This window comes from Rhinopithecus roxellana, chromosome 15, assembly GCF_007565055.1.
Source record: "Rhinopithecus roxellana isolate Shanxi Qingling chromosome 15, ASM756505v1, whole genome shotgun sequence".
NCBI classification, from domain to species: Eukaryota; Metazoa; Chordata; class Mammalia; order Primates; family Cercopithecidae; genus Rhinopithecus; species Rhinopithecus roxellana.
Window position 1 is genome coordinate 3,527,774 of NC_044563.1, and position 25,057 is coordinate 3,552,830.

A 25,057-nucleotide genomic window follows, 5' to 3' on the forward strand; every position below is an offset into this window, starting at 1 on the left:
ATCCCCTCCTATGGGACGACAGTAGTGAGCATTTGCCTTCAAGGCGACCAGGTGGGATGGAGAGTTGGAGGCAGGCATGCTTCTCCAGGCCTCTTTTTGAGGTCCCCTGGGATGAGGGTGGGCCATGCAGGTGCCGTTGTTGTGTTGTCCCTGCATAGGGCCACATGCACTTGGGGGCAGAAGCGTCTTTGCACAGTGAGGGGGTACAGAAGGGAGCCAGTTCATTGAACATTGTTTGTTTATGGAGCAGTTACCCAGGCCCATGCCGGGCACAGGGACATTCAGGTGACGCAGCCGGGGTGCAAAGGGTGGTGCCCTGAGCACACTTGGTCTGAATGTCCTGCAAACGAGGTACAGCCAAGGGACGGGGGCCCGGCTAGAGCTGTCTACTTCCTGGCTGTGGACTGAGGGCCCAGTGTGGAAGTGGCCTTTACTGAGATAGGGAAACGCTCATTCGGCCAGCCCTGGTGATGCTGGATGGTGGATCACAGGGCTGTGCAACCCAGCCCAGGGCCTTTTCGAGGCTCCAGGAGGTGGCTGAGCCTCTCTGCTTCTTGTTCATCCTTAAAGCTCAGAGCACAGCCCTATGCCTTGTGCGCCTGCCCTACTATTCCTGAAAAGCCAGCTCTTTCCAAGGGCAAGGGGCGCTGGCCATGTGGCACTAACAGGGCACTTTCAGGGAGGCTGCTGGCTCCCAGTATCTGGGGCCCTGGGTGCCCCAGAGCTCTTTCTAGTTGCCATCAGAAGCATAGGTGACAGCGTGCTCTCCCTGCTGTGGAGGAGAAAGCCCTCCCCGCTTCCTCCTGTCTCGGGGGTGGGGCAGCTGCCCACCAGCCCATGCTGAGCAGCCGGTGCTGACCGCCAGGGCTCCCTGGCTCTGCCTACCCACCAGGTGACTTTGGGTAAGTCCCTTGTCGGTTCTGTGCCTCTGTTTTCTCCTGTGTAACGTGGGGCTGATGACTTTCGCCCCCTCCCATGTGTACTGGGTGGATTAAGTGGCATTCAGCACCCGGCCTGCACTGAGATCCACAGCTGCTCATAGAGAGTCTTCAGTTCTGCAGAAGCGTCGGCCGCTCTTAGGGTCGCCTTCAACTTCATCCTCATCATGGACAGTTTAGAAAGACCCTGCTGGCTCCCGTAAGGCAGGGATCAGAGGGTATCAGGTGTTATTGTCCCCGTGGCAGAGGCCTGCTTGGGCTAAGAAGCAGGGGAAGCAGAGGTGGCCAGGTAGGAGGAGGGTAGCTGTCCTGGGCAGGGAGGTGACTGGCCAGGTCCCGTGTCCCCCTGCTCATGCTCAGCACCCCTCTCGGGCCAGACCTATTTGCCCAAACGCTGACCCAAAGACCCAGAAACCTTGGCCAGGACTGCAGTGGGTGTGGCAGTGTGGTCAGAACCAGCCTCAGGTCACTCCCTCAAATGCAGCCTTGAAGGAGTTCAGGGAGGCCTCCCAGCCTCCCCAAGGCCCCCACTGGGACTCCTGCTGGCACCAAGCAACCCAGTGCCTCCTGGCCTGGGCTCAGAGCTGCGGGCAGCATCTGCTTCCTGCATGGAGGTGCCAACCCTGGTTCGAAGCCGCCCTGAGCCAGTTTGCACAATGGTGAGCACCCCGAGGAGCTCGCCCGGCCCAGCCTGGGAGCTGGTGTTGCAGTGATGGTGTAACAGGAAGGGGGCTGCAAGGGGTGTGAGGGGGCCGAACTGTGGACGGTCAGTGTCTGCTGGGAGGTGAGGGCTCTCAGTGGAGACACTGCAGGGTCCCTCGCTGCCCATCACTGCACAAGCGCCTCCCGGGTGAGCCAGAACCTGTGGCAGGGCTGTCCCTCTGAGGCAGAGAGAGGAACATACCCCACTCTTGTCCCTGCCCCCATCCTCCCCCACGGTCTCTCCTGCCCACCTGTCCCTTGGCCTGTGTTCTTCCTTCCTTCCCCCTCCTTCTCCTCCTCATTTTCGTGTGTGTGTGTGTGTGTGTGTGTGTGTTCTCCCGTCCTCCTAGAGGTGCTGGTCCAGGAGGGTGGGAGCCAGTGCACCTGCACACTTCTGCTCCCTCAGGTGTGAGGCTCCGCCAGCTCCGCATCTGGGGGCGCCCTCTGGTGGCGCCCACTGGCACTGCTGGGCCACGATCTGAGAACATTCCTGAGACACCAGAGTCCCTGCTCTAGGAGTGCGTGGGGTGGGGGCGTCCCTGTTCCTTCTGGGTCTCTCCCAGCTGCCAAGGGGCTGGTTGGCCTGCCCAGATTCAGAACAACTCTCGATGTATTTCTACAAAGTGGCAGCTGGTCCCAAGCGCTGCTCTTGCCTCACCCACCAGGGAACGTCCTGGCCACCCTCTTTCAAGAATGTTTCTTGGGTGGGGTCAGCTCGGCAGGGAAGAAAGACTCGTGCTTTCGAGTTCAGTTGGTGGAGATGAATGTTGCAGCCCTGTCCACATCTCGTCCATTGCACGCATGAAGGACAGTGGCATCCACCTGGCCACACAGGCGGGGACTGGACCCTGGCAGGACCCGGTGGGGCTCTGGGAAGCCCGTCTTTGGCCCAGTGACCTCTGTTTTCCTGAACGTGGCATGGGAACTGAGGTGCAGCTGCATTCAGGGTTTCAGGTGGATGAAATGGGCGGAGGGGGCATTGGCCATCCCGGGACGCTGCTGGTGAGGGGCCAGCAGAGCAGTTTTGAGTCAGTGCCAGGACTGTGGCTCCTGCTTGCCCTCCTGTGCCCCATCATCCTGACCCAAAAAGTGGGGGTGGCTGGGCCCTGCTGGCAGAGTGGGGGTGAGGGGTGAAGTTGGGAGCTCTCCCAGTGACCCTGATTTTCTCTTTTCTTTTTTTTGAGACAGAGTCTCACTCTGTCGCCCAGGCTGAAGTGCAGTGTCATGATCCTGACTCACTGCAACCTCCACCTCCCAGGTTCAAGTGATTCTCCTGCCTCAGCCTCCCAGGTAGCTGGGCTTACAGGCGTGCTCCACCACGCCTAGCTAGGTTTTGTGTTTTTAGTAGAGATGGGGTTTTGCCATGTTGGCCACGCTGGTCTCCAACTCCTGACCTCAGATGATCCACCCGCCTCAGCCTCCCAAAGTGCTGGGATTACAGGGCTGAGCCACCATGCCTGGCCTGACTTTCACCTGTGCCCAGGATTAGCCTGGCAGGGAGCCAGGGCCAGATGGAGGGGCAGCCAGTGTCCTGTGCCCGTCCCTGAAGCAGTCACTATAGCCAGCAAGGTGAGACGTTGCAAATAATCCTGAGTCCCCAATGTGCATCCTCAGAGATGCTGTCACCAGAACCACAGAGGCAGTGTGAAGCCCTCAGGCCCGAGACGCACAGGGCTTGGGTACGGGCTGACTTTCACAGACCTGGGAAGCCAGGGTGGGAGGCGATGTTGACCAGACAGAAGATGACACAGGGTCTGAACCTTCAACTTTAAAACAACTGTCAGCCCAGCCAACAACATTTAGTAACGTTTGACAGGTGCTAAGGGCTTGGGACCTCCTGCGTTTGCTATGCCACCCTCTATGCCAGAGACCTGAGCTGACAGCTTTCTCTATTCCCCTACTGCCATCTTCCGTATGAGCTGTAACCTGGGAGACATGCCCACCTTGAATAGGTCCCAGGCCTGGGTGATTGTGCCTCTTGATACCTCCAACTCTCTCACAACTCTATACATCGGGGCTCCCCCAGCTCCCTTGGGATGGCCACAGGGGCACCTCAATGGGGCTCCCCACCTCTACCTTCTTGTCTGCTCCAGTCCAGCCCTGAGGCTGCATCCAGGGTGAGCTGGTGCTCATTCCCCGGCACCACTGTGCCGTGTGGCATCCATTTCTCCCCTAACATCCCTGCGGAGCCTTTCCCACGGCCTTGGCCTTCTCTCTACACCACCCAGCTCTCACCTCTTTTAGCCCTTTGTGGGAAGGCCCTGTGGACTCTAACCTTGACCTCAAGTCCTGACCCTGAAGCAGTCACTGCAGCCAGCAAGGTGAGACGTTGCAAATAGTCCTAAGTCCCCATTGTGCATCCTCAGAGATGCTGTCACCAGAACCACAGAGGCAGAGTGAAGCCCTCAGGCCTGAGATGCACAGGGCTTGGGGACACCCACCTTGAGTAGGTCCCAGGCCTGGGTGATTGTGCCTCTTGATACCTCCAACTCTTTCACAACTCTACACATCAGAGGCTCTGCTGGGATGGCCACAGGGGCCCCTCAGTGGGGCTGCCCACCTCCACCTTCTGTCTGCTCCGACCCCTCAGATGAGCAGAAATGCATCTGCTGACCTGTGCTTCTGCCCAGTTGACAGCTCCATGAGGCCTGCATCCATGTCTACCATTCACGGTGGTCTGCAGACCCACATGGCTATGGGCTCACAGCCCACCCAGAGTACTTGCTGGATGAATGAATGAATGTGTAACTGACTGGTGAATGAATGAATGGAGAAAGGTCAGTATGTCGACCAGTTCCTTTTCACCCAGGCTGGCTGGGAAATGGCCCACTTCACTGATCCAAGTCACCCACCGAGAAGATTACCAGTTTTTTCATTTTAAGAATTCAGTGATTTGGCCCTTATACCAAAACAAGTTGGTTAGAATCCCTCCTGGTTGTTCTTGGCCAGAGCGTAAGGAAAACATGGACAGATTGGGGTGCAGGAACTTCAGACCAGTCCTCACTGTGTACGCAGGACAGCAGGAGGGACCCCCAGCATGGCCCGGGTGCCATGTCTCCTGAGTAGGGCAGCCACTCTTCTCCCTGGGCCACAGAGACCTGGCTTCTGCTGCTGTCTGTGGCTGCCGTGGGAAGAGTGGGGCCCAGCAGGAAGATGTAGTTCATCAAATGAGACATCACAAGGATAAGACACCTTGCAGCAGGTGAGATCTTGTTCACCTCATTCTGTCACCAGACAGAGCAAGGAACCCTGTATTTCCATACCCAAGTCACCGTTTATGGAGCCTCCATTTTCTCACCTGTAAAATGGGGACAAAGATTCTCACCGCTGCCTTTATGGAACTCTTTGAGGTTCAAATCAACAATGAATAGGAAGACATGTGAGCATTTGGGTGGAATTGCATGTCACTGCCGGTAATCACTGCCTAGAACTGTGTACACCACTCTGGTCTAGAAGAAATAAGACTCCTGTTTTTAGATAAAGGTTTTCCAGGCCATGGGATTGATGGGTTAGAGAACTGATTCCTGCAAAGAGAATCAAGAAACAGAACTTCAGAGTTGGAGCCGTGTTCACTTTGACTTCTCTGTCAAGTGACACACACTGGTGCCAGCTGGAGCAGCGAGGTGAGACAGGCACTTAGTTACCGACTTTGCAGCTGCAGCAGGGCAGTGTGAAGGTGCTGATGTTTGCATAACACCTGGCAGGGTGCATTCTCACAGTTCCTCCTGATCATCCCCTTTTCTGATGGGGAGGTTGAGGCTTTGAGGGGTTAGCTGACTTGTCCAATGGTGGATAGTAAGTGGTCAGCTGGGCTTCAGGCCAGGTCTTTCTGAACTTTGGGTAGATGAGTGAATAGATGTTCAGAAAAATGATAAGATGGATGGATGAATGGTGGATGGATGGGTAGATGGATGATGGATGGATAGATGATGGATGAATAGATCGGTGGATGGATGGATAGATGGATGGATGAATGAATGGTGGATGGATGGGTAGATGGATGTTGGATGGATGGGTGGATGGATGGATGAATGGATGGGTGGGTGGATGGATGGGTAGATGGATGGGTAGATGGATGGATGGTGGATGGATGGGTGGATGGATGGATGAATGAATGGTGGATGGATGGGTAGATGGATGTTGGATGGATGGATAGATGATGGATGGTTGAGTGGATGGATGATGGATGGATAGATGAATGGATGGGTGGGTGGATGGATGAATGAATGGTGGATGGATGGGTAGATGGATGTTGGATGAATGGATGGATGGATAGATGATGGATGGATGAGTGGATGGATGATGGATGGATAGATGAATGGATGGGTGGGTGGATGGATGGGTAGATGGATGGATGGTGGATGGATGGGTGGATGGGTGGATGATGGATAGTGGGTAGATGAGTGGTGGATGGATGGAAGAACAGGTAGTTGGGCAGATGGAAGGATTCTGGATGGCTAACGGAGAAGAGATGAGTGGATGGATTAACTGATGAAGTTAACTGACTTCTCGAGTAGGGCAGGCTCAGTCTCCCCTGCCAGCTGCTGTTGAGGATGCACAGTGGGGCCATGAGGTTCCTTGCAGAAGCTCCTTGGGTGTGGAAGTCCTGAGAAGACACACTCCTCGTTTGGTTCCTAAGTTCTGGACTTAAACAGCTGCTGTGTCAGCCACATAACAGTTGTGAACAGACCCTGCGACTCCTGCTCTGTGGCTCACCCTCTGCCCTGCCCCAGCTACTGTCAACCCTGTCTGTCTGATTTTTCCTCTAGACTTTGACCCACCCTTTCCCCTCAGGAGGAAGCCCACGTGCCTCACCTTGCTCCCCCTGGAGTCCACCTATCTGGGTGCTTGGGGACTGATCCTGGGGCTGGGCTGACCTGACCTGCAGCCACTCCACCTGCTCAAGAGCATCCATGCAGCCTGGGGACACTGGGGTCACATGTGACCCCATCTCTAGGACTAACCTTCAGTCCTGATGGGGCCTAATGCATCCAGCTCCTCCAAGCGCCCATATCACACCCCCAGCCAGGACAGGGGGGTTGAGATGATGTTGGCATAGCCCTGTGTTCTGGCTGCTGCCCGTCCAGCCTGGATGACAGTCAATGCAGAGACAGTGACTGCCCTCGGAGCTGCGGTGGGGCTGAGAACTGAGCTTCTCATCTGCATTTTCTCATTTATTCTCTCAGCAACCACAGGGGGTGGGGATTCCCCCCACCCGCACCCTCTACCACCTATTTTACAAATAAGAAAATTAAGGCTCAGAGAGGTTAAGTGACTCACTGAAGGTCACACAGCTGGGGCAGATCATCCTGCGAGTGACGGGAGGTTCAGGCCATCCACAGAGCCCATGATGGCCACTGGCCTTGCTGGCTTCATCACTCGGGGCAGATGTGGGCAGGTACATTAAGGGACGTTCAAGGAGAGGAGGAATTCTGACCCTGGGGTGCTGTATTCTCCCGGAGTCCCCTTGGTTGCCGGGATTCTCCTCCCCACATCCCTGCTGGCCTGGGAGCCAGAGAGGAGACAGCTGTGAGATGCTCAGTGCCTGCAGTGCAGGCTCCCATCCCTCCCAGCTCTGGATCCTGTGCCAGTCCAGCCCTGAGTCAGGCTGAGCTGAATGAAAGCATCTGAGTGCTGATGCATGTGCAGACGGCTGGGCAGGCTGGCAGGGAAGCCTCTCCGATGGGGGCCTGGCCTAGCGCTGCTGTTGCGTTTCTCAGCTCCCCTTGCAGAACAGGAAGTGCCTTTCCTCTGCTCCCTGGTGGCTCACTGAGCTATGCCTTTGGACAAAAGGAGGCCGCCAAACTTGGCTTTTGCAAGAGTTCCTGCTCCAGGAACTCCTGGGGTATTTGGGGATAAATGATGTCTATCGATGGGGAACAGTAGTCCTTTGGAATTCTCCTGGCTGTGCACATTGATGCGCTGCTGTGCCACACCGTGCCCAGTGGGCTCCATCTTGTGCCCAGGCTGTGTGGCAGTGACAGCACACCTGTGCCCCCAGGTGTCTGTGACTGCCACATTTGTGGCTGTGACTTGGGGGAGGAATGGCATCCTAGGGACAGGGGACAGGGAAGTCCTAGCTGCCTGCAGCCTCCTCTATCTCTCAATGTCCTCAGAGCCCAGGTAAGCATCCAAGACGCCCACCAGTTCCAGAAGAGGCCACTGTCCTGCCCTGTCTTGGCTCCCCGTGGTTTCAGGACAAATCTGAGATTTGGAGTCAGGCAGACAGACTGAGCGTTGAGGCCCAGGCTACTCCCTACAGAGTCATCAGAGTACATGGAGCCCGGGCTCCTCAAACACACTGACATGGGCAAGGTCCCTGTGACCAGATCTCACCATCCTAATGCTGAGAGAAGGAGTAAACAGCAGAACTAAATACAGCCCCGTTGCCCCTCTGTAATTTTATACAAGCACAGAGCAAACTATAAGGCAGTTATCAGGGACACATGTGTCGGGTGATTACAGTAGTAAAGGCACGTGATGAGGGGGAGGCACATGTTAAAGGCCAAAAGAAGGTAGTCACATCCGCTTCTAGAACTTCCCTCTTCCCTACAAGCCTGTTTTGCATGGGTCCCTGTGTGCATGGGTCCTTCCTCCCTGTCCTCATAGAAAGGTCAATGCTGCCTCCATCGCCTCAGAGGCCACAGCACCTAAAGTATGGGAAGGGAACCATGGTCAGAGACCACTCGCTTCCCTTGGCCAGTGCCCTGTTGGAGGGTGCCAGCTGCAGGTGGACGCTTTCCCTGTCTTTCTGAGCATGTGCCCGGGAGGGCTGTCCTGAAATCCTGGCCAGCTTCTTCCTGTGGATGCGTTTGTTTGTAAGGACTCCCGTCCTGGCCACGTGCAGGTGCATCTCAGAGTACTTTGTGCAGCGTGTCCTGTCGCTGGGCCCTGTTAAGGTGTGTCTCACTGTTGGGTGTAGAAGTCAAGTTGAAAACATAGCTCTGTGCAAAATCAGTGACATACAGCAAGAACGGATATTTCTTCTTCTTATGTGTTTCACTGGGGACGCCGGGAACCGCACTGAGAGAACCGAGGTCATGAGCAATTTTGATGGAAGGTCCTGGGTGCTTCCTCGCCGGGTGTGACTGACGCTCACAGGGAGGTGGATAAAATGTCGGAAACCCAGGGCCTTCCTGGATCTCTTTCTCCACCTGAGTCTCTTTGGGTTTTTTTGTTTGTTTTTGTTTTTTTGAGACAGGATCTCACTCTGTCACCCAGACTGGAGTGCAGTGGTGCAGTCATGGCTCACTGCAGCCTCGACCTCCTGGCCACAAGTGATTCTCTCACCTGATCCTCCCAAGTAGCAAGAACCACAAATGCAATGCACACCACCATACCTGGCCAATTTTTGTTTTTTTGTTTGTTTGTTTTGTTTTGTAGAAATGAGGTTTCGTCATGTTGCCCAGGCTAGTCTTTTTAAAAATCGTGGCAAAATAGGCCAGGTGTGGTGGCTCATGCCTGTAACTTCAGCACTTTGGGAGGCCGAGGTGGGCGGATCATTTGAGGCCAGAAGTTTGAGACCAGGCTGGCCAACATGGTGAAACCCCGTCTCTACTAAAAGTACAAAAATTAGCCGGGCGTGGTGGCGGGCGCCTGTAGTCCCAGCTACTCGGGAAGCTGAGGCAGGAGAATCGCTTCAACCCAGGAGGCGGAGGTTGCAGTGAGCTGAGATCCGGCCACTGCACTCCAGCCTGGGTGACAGAGCAAGACTTTGTCTCAAAAAAATTAAAAAATGAAGTAAAATGGTGGCAAAATATATGTAACATGTAATTTACCACCTTAGAACCATTTTGAAGTGCACAGTCCAGTGGCATTCAGTGGAATACTTTCGAGTGCTGTGCAGCCGTCACCACCATCCATCTCCAGAACCTTCTGATCTTATGAAACCAAGACTGTGTCCCCATTGAACCCTCACTCCCCATTCTCTCCACCAGCCCCTGGCACCCCCCATTCTACTTTCTGTGTCCATGAATCTGACGGCTCTCGGGCCCTCGCATGGCTGGGATCACACAGTCTGTGTTCTATTGTGTCTGGCATATCTCACTGAGCTGTGTCCGCAAGGTTCACCTGCGGTGTAGCCTGTGTCAGAGTTTACTTCCTTTTTCCTTTTTTGAAGACAGTCTCACTTTGTCACCTAGGCTGGAGTGCAATTGTGTGATCTTGGCTCACTGCAACCTCTGCCTCCTGGGTTCAAGTGATTCTCCTGCCTCAGCCTCTCTGGTAGCTGGGATTACTGGTGCCCACCACATTCAGCTAGTTTTTGAATTTTTAGTAAAGACGAAGTTTCACCATGTTGGCCATGCTGGTCCCGAACTTGCGACCTCAGGTGGTCCGCCCACCTCGGCCTCTCAAAGTGCTGGGATTACAGGTGTGAGCCACCACACCTGGCCCAGAGTTTACTTCCTGATGGAGGCTAAACGGCGTTCCATTGTGTGTTTGGACCACGCTGTGTCTCTCTATTATTCTGTGGAGGGACCCTTGGGCTGCTGTGAACGGTGCCACTGTGAACGTGGGTGTGCAGATGTCTCCCCGAGTGGCTGCTGTCTATCCTTGCAGGGCAGACTCGTGAGTGGGATTGCTGGATCTGCCTGAATCTCTGACCACAGTGCTGACCCAGCCCGTTCCCGTCTTCCTCACTGTCTGGCGTCAGGAGTTCTGATGTGGCCGGCCGAGGCGCAGTGTGCGTTGAATGGCGTGGCTGTGGTTCTTGGAGGGTAGCTTGTGACCTCGTGACTCTGCCCTCTCTCTCTCTGCCCCCTTGCCTGGTCCAGGTCGCCTTTTGCTGCTGGTGCCAAGGACTCACTCTCGGCCTTCGAGTACCCGGGGCCCAAGCGGAAGCTCTACAGTGCCGTGCCCGGAAGGCTCTTCGTCGCCGTCAAGCCATACCAACCCCAAGTCGACGGCGAGATCCCCCTTCACCGTGGCGACAGGGTCAAAGGTCAGTGTCTGCTAGTTGTCCTCTGCTCCTGGAGTGAGGTCAGCCTGGGGCCCTTCAGCCGGCCTGCTGTGGGGACGATGTCCAAGGCACTGCTTCTCCATGGAAAGTACAGACCCCTGGAAGGGCAGGAATGGGGAACAGAGTGACGTTCCCAGAACCTTTCTCTCACTCTCCAGGAAGCTGCTGTGGTATCCTCAATGCTGGGTCTCAGGGATCGATGAGGACATGCCCATCGGGAATGAGATTCCACTTGAGAAGTGCAGTGGGAGAGCCAGATGAGGGTGCTGAAGAGCAGAACTCCTTTCCATCTGGAATCCCCTAAGTCTGAAGTGTCGGGGCGGGCCCTGGCATGGGTCAGCTTTGGGGTCTCCAGGTAGATGGTCCGGTGTGACCTGAGGCCTGGGGCCTGCAGTGTTCAAGGAAGAAAGTCTATCAGCTTGGAAGGAAAGACTCTCAAAGTAGAATCCTGGGAACCAGCGTTGAGAAGCCTGTGGGGTGCCACTGTCAACACCGGGTCAAGGGGTTAGACGCTGTTCCTGGGGTACTGGGGAGCCAGCGATAGTTTCTGCCCAGGGGAAATCAGGTGTGTGAGGCACTGCAGGAAGATAAAAGTAGGGTTGGAGGGAAGTTGGCAGTGGTGGCATCTGAGGCACGCAGCAGTTGTGGGCTGCAGGGGTTGTGTGGGGTGGTAGGAACTCACTGGGTGGAGCAAGAAAGGGCCAGCACACGTGGCCAGCACACCCAGGCCCTGCCATTGGAGGGCAGGCTTCCAGAAGATGCGTGGCACGGGTGGAAGGTGTGGCCCTTAGGGGTCAGTAGGCCCAGTTCAAATCCCGCCTTCCCCAGCTGGCTGCCGCCTGGCCCCCAGCAGGTAATTGACTCAGTTCCTTTCTCCGCGCTGCACACTGATCAGGTCAGCTTGACCTGGGTTACTGTAACATTCTAATGACGGCAGAGTCCTGCCCTCGTGCCTCATGGCCAGTGTTCCTGCTGCACACATATTTCATCATTTGATAGCATCAAACAAGTCCCTGGAGCTCTATTCATTTTTTTCAGTCATTTTTCTTTACATTAGATCATTTCTACTGGTTATTGTTTAAGTTCACTTACCCTTTCCTTTGAAATGTCCCTTTAGCTGTTAAGTCCATCTTTTGAGTTTTATAATTTCAGAAATTATGTTTGCTAGCTTTTCCAGGTATCTATTTTTATTGTTGCCTTTTATTTGCCAAGACCTCCTATTACTCTGTTGAGATTTTTTTGTTCATTAAAGACTTGTTTTTTTGTTTTGTTTTTACAACATTGTAGATTGGTAATTGTCACTTTAAAATTCCTCACACTTAACGCCATCAACTTGGCTGTCTCTCTGAGGACCAGTGCTGAGAGCCACCTTCCCTCCTCCCCACTGAGGCCAGCCCTGAGATGTCGGGTGATAGGGATGTCAAGGCCCCGCAGGTGGGGAGCAAGAAGGGCCATCTGTTCAGGGATCAGGGCCAATGCTGGCCTTGTTAGCAACCCCGTTCTAGGAAGTGAGAGCCGAGGTTCCTAGTTAGAGAATGTTTTCTGACCAGTCTGCACACTCAGGGCCACCCCCTAGGCCCAAGTGGGAGCCAAGGAGGTTCACTGTCCCTCCAGAGCAGGAAGGGATACATGGTCCTCCCGTCCAGGCCTGTCCCCATTGTCGAAAGGAGAAGCCTGGGGCTCAGGGGTTGGAGGGTGGGAGCTGCTCTTCTGTGAGTCCTGCTTGGAGCTCAATGATGCCCAGGGAGGAGGCTGGGGTGTGGCTGGCAGTTCCTGTAGGGCAGCCAGGTTAGTCCTGGACTTCCAAAGGGGCAGAGAGGCCTGTGAAGATGAACCTGGAGCCTGGGGCTGGGCATCTGTGGAGTCACTCAGGCATACCGACCCATGCTCCAGGAGGGGCAGAGATGCAGACAGGCTCCCATGCTGTGAACTTGGCATGCATCCCCAGTCCCCTAGACATAGAGTAGAGGCCCGTGGAAGTGGGCACTGAACAGCTGAGAGTTCCTCGGAACGGACCCTGAGTTTGCAGCATGGATGAGCAGGAGGTCAAGGGAGAGGGGGAGCCAGCGATGAGCCCATCAGTGGGCCCAAGTCTCCCACAGTCCAGCAGTGGTAGGCAGACTTGAGGACCCAGGACTCGCAGGGGTCATGGGACATGGCAGGCGGATCCACATCTCACACCTTGATTCCCGGCAGCTCTGGTGGCCTTCAACTGTCCAACTACCTGGGTTTGATAGAATGATCCAACAAAGGGAAGAAGGGAGGTCACGTGACTCCTGTCCAGGCCCCAGGACTGGGCCTCCTTGGCCTCTCTGCCCCTCCCCAGCACACTGGAGCCCAGCAGCACCTCCTCAAACATGACCAGACAGGAACCCACCCCTTGCAGGAGTGTGGGGCGTGTGGGGAGCTGGGTCTGTCTCCCAGGGAGAACAGAAATGACAGAGCTTGGTTCCAAAACCCACACTTCAAAGGATCGATGGCAAAGGACTGCTGTTCTGAAAAGAGATTCGAGTGGGCCGCGCAGGCCATTTGCACACAATTGGCGCAGAGCCCCTTCCTGCTGCCAGCGGCGCCGCTCTTCCTTCCTGCCGAGCTGTCGGTGCCTCCCCCCCTTCACGGGGTGGCCCGCGCATCCTTGCTGCCTGCATGGCAGTGCTTAGAGGCGGGCGGGTCGAGCTGATCCACTGCCTGCAGAGCCCAGGCCCTTTGGAGGAATTCTGTCCCCTTGACATCAAGGGAACAACCTTTGTGGGCAGGAATCCCAGTTGCCTGGCTGGCAGGGGCAGGTCTGGGAGGGTTTCCAGAGAAACCAAACTCATTTTTTGCAGTAGAAGTCGGGCCCGGGCAGCAGGCAGGCAGGGTGGCTGTGACAGGTCCCAGGGTGATCCTGGGGTCCTGCTGATAACATTGCTGCTCCTGGCTCTTTCAGAAGGCTAATTTACATCTCCTCCATTCAGTCCCATTTGGGAAGGGGTGGACGTTCCCAGTAGACAGTTGGATACCATGTACCTGGGAAAACATACCCAGCATTTTTCTCCTAAAATAAGGGGTGCCCAAGAATAGGTGTGTACATGTTCTGATTCCCCCACTGACCCTCCTTTTTTTCTTTCTTTTTTTTTTTTTTTTTTAATTCAAAGGCTCTTCTTTGTCCTTCACTGTGCCTGACACATTCTTCCCTCCACCCCTGATAGTTCTTTATGCGAGATCTGGCATGAGGCCCCTGAGCCAGAGGCCTGTCCAAGCTGTGTACCCTGAGCCAGAGCCCTGTCCAAGGTGTGTACCCCGAGCCAGAGCCCTGTCCAAGGTGTGTACCCCGAGCCAGAGCCCTGTCCAAGGTGTGTACCCCGAGCCAGAGGCCTGTCCAAGCTGTGTACCCTGAGCCAGAGCCCTGTCCAAGCTGTGTACCCTGAGCCAGAGCCCTGTCCAAGCTGTGTACCCTGAGCCAGAGCCCTGTCCAAGCTGTGTACCCTGAGCCAGAGCCCTGTCCAAGCTGTGTACCCTGAGCCAGAGCCCTGTCCAAGGTGTGTACCCTGAGCCAGAGCCCTGTCCAAGGTGTGTACCCTGAGCCAGAGCCCTGTCCAAGGTGTGTACCCTGAGCCAGAGCCCTGTCCAAGCTGTGTACCTGAGTGCAGTTTCTCAGCCTCTCTTCCCAAAGTCCCTGCATCTGAGACATGAGGGGAGTTTGTTAAATGTGCAGATCTCCTGACCGTCCATCCCTACATCTGTAGAATTGTGTCTGCAAGGACACAGCCTAGGAATCTGAATAGTTAACGAGCTCCTCAGGTGATTTTGCAGCATTCCTGACTGTGACGAATTGTAGACCCTCTGCAGGCAGGACTATGTTTTCTTGTTTCCCAAGCGTGTGACACAGTGCTTGGAATGGGATAGATGATGGATGGATGCAATGGCTGGATGGGTGGGTGGGTGGGTGGGTGGATGGATGGGCAGGCATGCAGGCAGATGGACGATGGGCAGGCGTGCAGGCAGATGGACGGATGGATGGATAGGCAGATGGATAGGCGGGTGGGTGGATAGACAGATGAATTGATGAATGGGTGGACAGGTGGATAGATGGATAGGTAGATGGATAGATGGATGGGTGGATGGGTAGATGGGAAGATGGATGAGTGGGTGGGTGGATGGATGGATTAATGGATAGATCTATGGAAGGGTAGATGGGAAGATGGATCAATGTGTGGATGGATGGATGGATGGATGGATGGATGGATGGATGGATGGATAGATGGGTAGATAGATGAATGGGTAGATGGATAGATGGATGGATGGATGGATAGGTAGATGGATAGATGGATGGATGGATGGTTGGATGGGTAGATTGGAAGATGGATGGATGGGTAGATGGATAGATGGGTAGATGGATGAATGGGTGGATGGGTAGGTGGGAAGATGGATGAATGGGTGGGTGGATGGATGGATAGATGGATGGATGGGTGGATGGGCAGATGGAAAGATGGATGAATGGATAGATGGATGAATGGGCTGATGGATAGATGGGTGGATGAGTAGATGGGAAGATAGATGAATGGGTGGGTGGATGGATGGATGGGTGGGTGAGTAGATGTGAAGTTAGCGTTAGGTGGATGGGTAGATGGATGGATGGATGGGTAGATGGATGGATGGGTAGATGGATGGATGGGTAGATGGATGGATGGGTGGGTGGGTGGGTAGATGGGAAATTGGGTGAATGGGTAGATGGATAGATGGATGGATGGGTAGATGGATGGATGGGTGGATGGGTAAATGGGAAGATAGATAAATGGGTGGGTAGGTGGGTGGATGGGCGGATGGATGGATGGATGGATGGATGGATGGATGGATGGGCAAATGGATGGATGGGTGGAAATGTGGTTGAGTTTGATGGGTGGATGAATGAGTGGATGGATGGGTAGATGGATGGATGGGTAGGTGGGAGGATGGATGGATGGGTGGGTGGATGGATGGATGGATGGATGGATGGATGGATGGATGGATGGATACATGATTGAGTTTGATAGGTGCATGAATGAGTGGATAGATGGGTAGATGGATGGATGGGTAGGTGAGAGAATGGATGAATGGATGGGTGGGTGGATGGGCGGATGGATGGATGGATGGATGGATGGATGGATGGATGGATGGGCAAATGGATGGATGGGTGGAAATGTGGTTGAGTTTGATGGGTGGATGAATGAGTGGATGGATGGGTAGATGGATGGATGGGTAGGTGGGAGGATGGATGGATGGGTGGGTGGATGGATGGATGGATGGATGGATGGATACATGATTGAGTTTGATAGGTGCATGAATGAGTGGATAGATGGGTAGATGGATGGATGGGTAGGTGGGAGGATGGATGGATGGATGGGTGGATGGATGGATGGATGGATGGATGGATGGATACATGATTGAGTTTGATAGGTGCATGAATGAGTGGATAGATGGGTAGTTGGATAGGTGGTGAGTGAATGAGTGCATGGCAGCATGAAAGAATGACAGAGCTTTCTAACAGCAGTGTGTGTTTTGTCCCATACTCTCACCTCCATGCTTCCATCCTGGTTTTCCTCTGCTCAGACAACAGCTATCCCTGTGTTTTCCCATCAGCTCTTTCTTCAGGATTCGGCTGCCATGTCCCTTCCTTTAGGAGTGTCCCCGCCCCCACCTGCCATGCTCCATCTCTACTTTTTGGCCCAGGCCACACAGGCCTCTGATGCAGAATGTAGCACAGTGAGCGTGGTCATTTTAGGGGTTCATTTATTTAACAGATACACAATGAACCCCTGAGGGTTCCTGGCCATGGGTGAGGCCTAGGGAAACAGTGATGATTGACCCTGCTTGCTGGAAGCCCCCATTCTAGCAAGCAAAAAACAGAACCCACGACATCGCATTGCCAATGCTGGGGGGTGGGGGGGTGGGGGACGCCCACGTTTTTGCTCTGTGATATTAGGTGGTGGACAGTGAGGCCATCCTCCTCTTCTGAAGCTCCTCCAGGTGTTTGCCCCAACTCCTGCACCATCTTTGTGACCCCAGAGCCCAGCACAGTCCCTGGCCCAAGTAAGTCCTGGGTCAATTTAAGCAGAAGGAAATGCGTATTCAAGAACACCATGCATGGCTTGAAAGTAAAGATGGCCCAGAGGTACATTAGAAACCAGAGAGTTGGGTACAGAACAGGAGAAATGCTGGGTCTCAGCTCCTCCCTCCTCTGCAGTGACCTGGCGGGTTTCTGTACCCAGGCTGGGGTCAAGGCGGGAGAAGGTGGAGCGTAGCAGTGGGGTCGGAGCCACCCCTGTCCCAGCTCATCCAGTACAGGGAATCACTGCTGCTTTCCAGTTTGCAAGAGAGCTGCTGAGACAGGGAGCGGCCCACTGTGGTGGCCATGGTGAGGATGGCAGGGCTGGCCCTTCTCCAACCAGCTGAGCCCACTGTGGCCACAGGGAGCATTTGGGGCCCATAGTGAGATATGCAGTTGGTTCTCATAGGTGCCTTAAAGCCTCTGTGTTGGAGCAGACATGATGTTGAGGATGGACCTTCCTTCTAGCCAGGTTTCCCAGGGCCCCCAGCCATGTCGTATATGCCCCTCCCCGTGTCCTCATGCCCTGGGTGCAGTGCCTTCACCTGCTCTCCACCCACCATTCAAAGTGCTGCCTCTTGCTGCAGCGCTTGCCCCAAGTCTTGCCGTACCCCCTCCTTGCTTCAGTAGTCTTCCTTCTGCCCCTCGGTTTGGCTGGAACCGTTCTCATCTGATCCTCTGTGGTGGAGTCAGTCCTGTCACACCGTGGCTCCCCTGTAAGTCTGGGGCTCCAGGGACAGGGTCCTTGACAATTTTTCCAGCCAGAGCACCCAGGGGCAAGGCAGGACTCCAGACTCCAGAATTCACCTGGTTGCCTGGTCAGAATTCACTCTCAGAATTCACCCTATTGTTCTGCATGGAGGAGGTGGGGCCACAGAGAGCACAGGAGACCCCGGGGTCCTCCAGCATCCCAGTGATGGGGCCAAGTCTCTGGCCTCCCAGCCCAGTGCTCACTCTTGTACTGCTGGGCGGAGGGGACTTCCTCTTCTCCTCCACCTCTTCTTACCCAGGGTGTGGAGTCTTTACTTTTGAATGAATTGCATCAGCAAACAATGGGGTAGCCAAGCCCAGCCCCTTCCTCACTACTTGAGGAACACCCATTCCTACCTGGACACAGATGTTCTGTCAGGGAGGCACTCAAGGCACAAACCCATCTCTTGCTCCCCATTCTCTGAAGAGGACCAGCAGGTACCATTTGCACAACCAGAAACCCAGAAGTGGTCCCTCCTCCATTCCCCTGCACCCTCGGCACAGATCCTGCTGTTTCTACACCCCTGATGCGAAGGCTCCCCGTGCTGGGGGACCCCTCGCAGCACATCACCTCTGCCTCCTTGTACGAGCCTGCTGGAAACAGCCTTTCATATTTTTGGTTGGTCTTATAGTAATGATAACACATCCCGAAGTGCATATTTGATAGAAATTAAATATGGAACTAAAAGGCATGATTCTCCTGGAGAGGGGAGTTTGGAAGGAAAGTCAGGCAAGAGCGTTGAGTCCTCATTCCACACTGGGCTCACGTGCCTCTGATTCATGCATAGCAACGCTTATGAGCTAGATAGTGTTGTCATGCTCTGATAAATTAGGAAACTGAGGCACAGAGAGACTGAGAAGTTTTCCCAAGCACCGCATAGCTAAGATGTGGCAGAGCTTCCGTGGAAGAAGATACCAGTCTCTACCTGTGCTGTTCCCTTCTCCCCAGGCCCATATGAAATAGCAGAATGACCTCACAGCAGTGAAGGAAGGAGAGCGTGGGTATCTTTGTGGGCATCGGCTCCTAACAGCACAGCAGCAAGTCCTTGGCCTCCCTTTGCAGCCCAGGGTACTGCTCTGAGATGACTCTCTCAGGTCCGGGGTTCTGCTGGGAAACTGGGCGGCATATCCCAGTCAGCTGGGCTGAGAGGAGCCCACAGGCCCCACATTGAGTTTTGGAGGAGATGCTTCAGGCAGTGATGATTGTCCTGGTCACCTGGGATGTGGCCGATATGTTTCAGTTAGGTCATTTCTTCAGGTTCTTAGGAACTTATAAAGTGGGGTTTTCAGTTCCATTAACTTTGAAAAATCATGGGCTGAGTGGTTCTCTGTCTGGCCTTTGAGATTAACATGAGGGCTAGAGCAAAACACTTCTGGAGCCATGATTCCTCTTTTAGCTGGTGCCTTTGGATCCTGAGTAATTTAAAAGAAGGTAAAGATGTGGAGAGATCAGATTGTTTTCTCCTAAGTAAGATACAGACCGGCTCAGTGGCTCACACCGGTAATCCCAAACACTTTGGGAGGTGGAGGCAGGCAGATTGCTTGAGCTTAGGGGTTTGAAAGCAGCCTGGGCAACATGGTGAGACCCTGTCTCTAAAAAAGTAATAGTAATAATAATCAATGAGGTGTAGTGGTACATGTCTGCCATCCCAGCTACTCAGGAGGCTGAGGTGGGAGGATCGCTTAAGCCTGGGAGGTCAAGGCTGCAGTGAGCTGTGATGGTGTCACTGCACTTCAGCCTGGGTGACAAAGCAGGACCCTGCCTCTAAAAAAAAAAAAAACAATCCTAAGATATAGATTTTCCTTCCTCACTTTGCCACTGCAGGCTTTGCAAGCTTTATGACAGAAATAGTTATCACAATGGGGCCGTGGGGACCGGTGGGGTCCTCGTGTCCTTCCCCCTGCCCTCTAGTGTCATTGGGCTTATGTCCCTCACCCATGCTCAGCAGTTGAGTTTAAAAACAAACATGCTTTATTCTTCCAGCGGATGTTCACTGAGGGCCTACTGTGCACCCAGCACACGGCCCGGGGAGGGGTGCCTGTGTCTGGACTCAGCAACTTCCACCCTGGCTGGGGTGGCCGTGTCTGTCCAGCGATGTACGTGGTCCCCAGGACAAGGTCACTGTGTGGCCACCATCCCTTCTCTCCTGGGGAATTGGCTTCTTTCAACCGCAAGCCAGAAAGAAACCTGCTGTCCTTGCCAGCAACCACGTAATGAATAGCTTCCTGATTAATAAGCCAGCAGGCCGGTGGGCCGGGCCTCCAAGGGGCTGGTGCTGACTGTGTGAGGTTGTCAGTGCAGTCCCTTCCATTTTAAGTGAAGATAATTCCATGTCCACACCATTGTCAGACGATTCGTGAGCTACTCGCCCATCCACTGCTGTGATTGCTTTTTCTTTTTCTTTTTTTTTTTGACATGGAGTCTCACTCTGTCACCCAGGCTGGAGTGCAGTGGCACGATCTCTGCTCACTGCAAATTCCATCTTCCAGGTTCAAGTGATTCTCCTGCCTCAGCCTCCCGAGTAGCTGAGATTACAGGCATGTGCCCCCATGACTGGCTAATTTTTGTATTTTTAGTAGAGACAGGGTTTTGCTATGTTGGCCAGGCTGGTCTTGAACTTCTGACCTCAGATGGTACACCCGCCTTGGCCCCCCAAAGTGCTGGGATTACAGGCATGAGCCACCATGCCCGGCCCTCTGCTGTGATTCCTCCTTCCCCACACTTGTTTAAAAGATCTAGACATAGCCGGGCAGGTGGATTTTCTTTCCTCTAGGCCTTCTGTCTCCAGTTCTTGCCCAGGTTAGGAGGGGAAGGTATGACGTCATCATTTCCTCCCTGCTTTGTGGCAGTGCCCCCTGACTCCACTTTTATATCTGAAATCATTGGTGGTAAGGACAGCCAGGCACCACTGTTCCATCTCATGTGCAACACTGAAAGATGCTGCAGGGCTGCCATGCACATCCATTTGTATGACGTGGTGTCAAATACGTAAAGAGGCAAACATGTCAGCGCTTCATTCCTGTCTCATCACCTGAGGGGCAGAGGACACCTGTGTGCTGCAGTGGCGATGCTTCGACCCTCTTAGCACTGTCAGCGCTGAAGGAAGTGCAGCCACTTGCTCTGCCGGCCTGGCCAAGGGTGCACTGATTCTCCTGTCTCTGCCTAGCCCCCCTCTTCCTGTTCACCCTCAGGCCCTCCACGTCCCCCATGCTAACGCCTCTCCCATTTTGTCGTCTCTAGTTCTGAGCATCGGCGAAGGGGGCTTCTGGGAAGGCAGCGCCCGCGGCCATATCGGATGGTTTCCGGCGGAGTGCGTGGAGGAGGTCCAGTGTAAGCCCAGGGACAGCCAGGCAGGTAAGACGGGCGCTCGTGGCTGCCCACCCTTGGTCCCACGGGCCCATCTCAGGCCCGTAGTCGGTGTTGTCCGTGGCAAGATTCGGCCATTGCGTCGTAGAAGGAAACTGAGTTGCAAATTCAGGACTTTCTAGATCTTTGGAAACAGGTTGGTTGCTTTCATTCCTCTGGGCTTCATCCAAACCAGAAATTCCTTACAAGATGGTGTGGAAGCTTTTAGTTAAAAGGCTGCTCAGTACACGTCCCAGAAAACTTGGACCGTATGTTCTAGCCGTCAGAGAAAGACATTGGGGGGTTGATTAGATTTCTTTTTCGATCTCTTCTATCGATGGCATGAAACAGGCAGCTTCCCATGTGCAGGCGAGACGCTCCCGTGCCACCCTGAGAACACATAGCAAATGCCTCCGTAAAAACTGCTCGAAAGAGTTCAGTGTTCCGACGGGAAGCCATTCCAGCATCTCTCTTAGAACCTCCAGATATAGCACTTGCTGAAAATCGTTTCGAAATTGATTGCCAAGAGATTGAATTGATTAAAATGTGAAGAGGAGACCACTTATATAAAATGGTACCGAGTGTGTGTGTGTGTGTGTGTGTGTACACACATGAGAGTGGGAGGAAAGTGAAGCCTTAAGTGTCTCATAGGAAGAAAGCAGTCTGCATGTGAACGGCGTCTGGCTTTTAGTAGAATCCCAGGCTCACAGAACATGTGTCAAGCAGCCACAGTCACTGCGGCCACCAACCACGCACACCTTCTTGCGCAGAGCCCGCCGTGTCTGAGCTCTGCCCAAATGGGCCCATTGCCCTATTTTTGAGGTTCCTAGTCTAGGGGCTCACTAGGTAGCCCTTCGCCATCTGATCAGATCTACCAGGGCCAGCCAGGCCCTACAGACATGTGCTCTGGAAAGCAAGGAGGAGTCTGTCCTGGACCCGGCTGGCTTTGCAGTCTCTAGCAGGGAGGCTCAGTGGGTTTTCTGTCTGAGATCTTGGCTTCAACGGGGGCTCAGTTCGTGCCGCAGCTTCCCCTGCTGATGAGTCCCTGCTCAGGCTTAGACACCAGACGGTATTGTGGGGTATCAAGGTAAGACATGTCCCAGACTTAACCATGAAGGAAGCTGGGAATGTGCTCTGCTCAGAAAGCGGCCAGGTGGGAGGGACTGTGCTTTTCTGGATGTGGCGGTGACAATGTTACCAACAAAACTGGTCTTCCCAAGAATGGGGTCTTTCCCTGTTGTGTGCTACACAGCCAGCATCCAGAAGCAAAAGTGAGCTTCAGACAGCACAGGCTTTATTTGATGGCCATGGAACGGAGAAGCAGGAGCTTGGCTCACAGATCCATTTCTCAGCTCCCAAGAGCTGGGAAGTCACAGAGCTGGGGCCTCTGTAATGAAGGGATTGAGCGTTAAATCAAGGGGAAGAATATTCATGTCTTTTCTGGAAATGGGCAGGGAGCTTCTCAGAACCGGTGTGCCGCCTTCCTTTCTGTCCTTTTCTGGTTTCGTTCTGTTGTTGTCATGGTGATTGTCAACTATCCTGGTGCTGGTGGGAGGGTCATTTAGCATGGAAATCAGATTCTAATGAGGTTAGAGGTTCTTCAGAAGCCAAGTGAGCCGCCATCTTGGATCCCACTAGTCTTAGCCTTTTTGGTCACCAGGGGAAACTTCTTGACCTCAGGCATCCTGTTGCCTCAAGATAAGCAAAGTTGAACCAGGTAGGCCACACGGGCTTTACACTGGGTAGCAATCACACTGAGCACTGGCACAGGTCAGACCTCCAAGCCCTGCCATTGCCCGTTCATCCCTGGTCCATACCCACCCTCTCCTGCAAGCAACCTGCCTTTGCCTCACTTGTCTGAGAAGGGCCAGGCCCTGGAGGTCAGCTTGCCTCCCACGGTTGCTCAATGCCTTCCTTCTCCCTGTCCTCCAGTCCTCCTCTTCCTGGGCAGCCACCACTCCTCCCTCTCCTGGGACTCACCTTCAGAGCCACACTGGCTGGCCTCCCTCCACTCTTTTGTTGGAAGGACTCAACTGTGTCAGCACCGGGCTTTGCCGGCTATGCCACACGTGGATGGGACAGCCCTGGAGGGCTGCATAGGGGGATCATTTGAGCTTCGTGCTCTCTCCATCCTCCAGAGAGTAGTGGCCTCCTGTATAGTGTGCAGGAGGCAGCAGGGCAGCTGGAACAACCTGCCTTCCTCCTCTCTCCTGTGGGCTTTTCCTGCCCATCTGCCAGCATTGCCCTGTGTGCCCTAGAAGAGAACGTATGACTTCCTCCAGCCCAGTTGACAGGGTACCCACCCGGGGCAGGTGGGCGAGGTGGAGTCTGCCAGAAGATGTGCATCCTGCGCAGGCAGCTTCCAGAGAAGCAGAGGTTTGTGTTTGTGTTTACTGTGGGAGGAGGTTATTGGGGTAAGACAGAGGTTTCTAGACGGATGATCTTGTTCCAGCTCACACTCCCAGGACGATGTCCTTGATAAAACCGTATTTTCTACCTGGGCTGATGCAGGTGTAAGTCTCACTGGGCTTATGTTAGGACATCACCCGGGCTGCATTCCATTCTGCGGTCTGTGGGAGAGAATTTGTTTCCTTGCCTTTCCAGCATCCTTGGCTCATGGCCCCTTCATCCATCTCCAAAGCCAACACCTGTTGGTAGGGTCCTTCTTCCATTGCATCTCCCCAACCCTCCCTTCTTCCTCCTCTTCTTCCACTTTTAAGAACCTGTGTGATTATGGCCAGGTGCAGTGGCTCACACCTGTAATCCCAGCACTTTGGGAGGCCGAGGTGGGCAGATGGCTTGAGGCCAGGAGTTCGAGACCAGCCTGGACAACATGGTGAAACCCTGTCTCTACTAAAAATGCAATAGTAAAAATGGTGGCACACATCTGTAGTCCCAGCTACTTGGGAGGCTGAGGCAGGAAAATTGCTTGAACCTGGGAGGCGGAGGTTGCAGTGAGCCAAGATTGCACCACTGCACTCCAGCCTGGGCAACAGAGCAAGACTCCATCTTAAAAAAAAAGAAGAAGAAAAATAAAAGAAGGAAAGGGAAAAGCAAAGGGAAGGAAAGGAACCTGTGTGATTAGATGGGCCCACCTTGCTAATCCAGGTCAAGTAAACTGATGGGCCGCCTTAATTCTGCCTGCAACCTTAATTCCCTTTTGCCTTACGGGCACATATTCACAGATTCTAGGAATTAGGACCTGGGCATCCTTGGGAGGAGCCCTCTTTCTCCCTAACACAGATAACAAAAATGAACATAAAGACTCTCCTCTAACACAAAGGCTGTGGGTCAGAGAAGGAAGGTGTCTCTGTGACCTGGGGTGGAACGAGGTGTACCACAGTCACAGCACAGAGGAGTTGAGGAGGGTGGGGAGGATTCCACAGTGGTTCCTGCTGGGTTCTGTTTGCCCTTGGGTGTTCTAAGATCGTGACTTAGCACCTTCTTTTGTATTATCTTCTTTTATAGAGGTGTGATTTACATACAGGAAAACACAAAGATTATAAGAAAAATCTAGTTCAATGCATCTTGACAAATGTATATACCCATGTCTCCAACTGCAAATAAGATATGAAAACTTTCCTTCACAGGCTGGGTGCAGTGGCCCATGCCTGTAATCCTAGCACCTTGGGAGGCCGAGGCGGGTGAGTCACTTGAGGTCAGGAGTTTGAGACCATCCTGGGCAAGATGGTGAAACCTGTCTCTACTAAAGATACAAAAATTAACTGGGTGTGATGGTGCGTGCCTGTAATCCCAGCTACTTGGGAGGCCAAGGCACAAGAATCACCTGAACCTGGGAGGTGGAGGTGGCAGTGAGCCAAGATCACACCATTGCACTCCAGCCTGGATGACAAGAACAAAACTCTGTCTCAAAAAATATATAAAATAATTTTTAAAAACACCTTTCCTTAACCCCAGGAAGTGATCTCAGACTGTCTTCAGCCATCCCTCCCCATACCACAACAGAAGCAAGTGCGATTCTGATTTCTACCAGTTTTGCCTATCATTGGATTTCTTATAGAGGGGACCCTGCAGCTTGTATTCTCGGGCCTAACTTCTTTCCCTCAGCCTAATGCCTGGGATATCAGCTATGTATTGCAGGACTCAGTGGTTTATAATTTTGTGTGTGTGTAATTTTTTTTTTTCTGTTACCCAGACTGGAGTACAGTGGTATCATCTCAGCTCACTACACCCTCCAACTCCAGGGTTCAAGTGATTCTTATGCCTCAGCCTCCCTAGTAGCTGGGATTACAGGCTCCCACCATCACACCTGGCTCATTTTTGTATTTTTAATA

At 53.7% G+C, this 25,057-nt stretch overlaps 1 protein-coding gene across 2 annotated transcripts in view; it reads left to right on the forward strand.

The window, feature by feature from the left end:
• Positions 1-25,057, forward strand: part of SHANK2 (SH3 and multiple ankyrin repeat domains 2) — a 679,458-nt gene that overhangs the window by 322,792 nt on the left and 331,609 nt on the right. For both annotated transcript variants that reach the window (XM_030918720.1, XM_030918719.1), the window contains 2 exons: positions 10,415-10,581; positions 20,658-20,771. In XM_030918720.1, the coding sequence (XP_030774580.1) occupies positions 10,415-10,581; positions 20,658-20,771 (281 nt within the window). The remainder of the gene's footprint in view (positions 1-10,414; positions 10,582-20,657; positions 20,772-25,057) is intronic.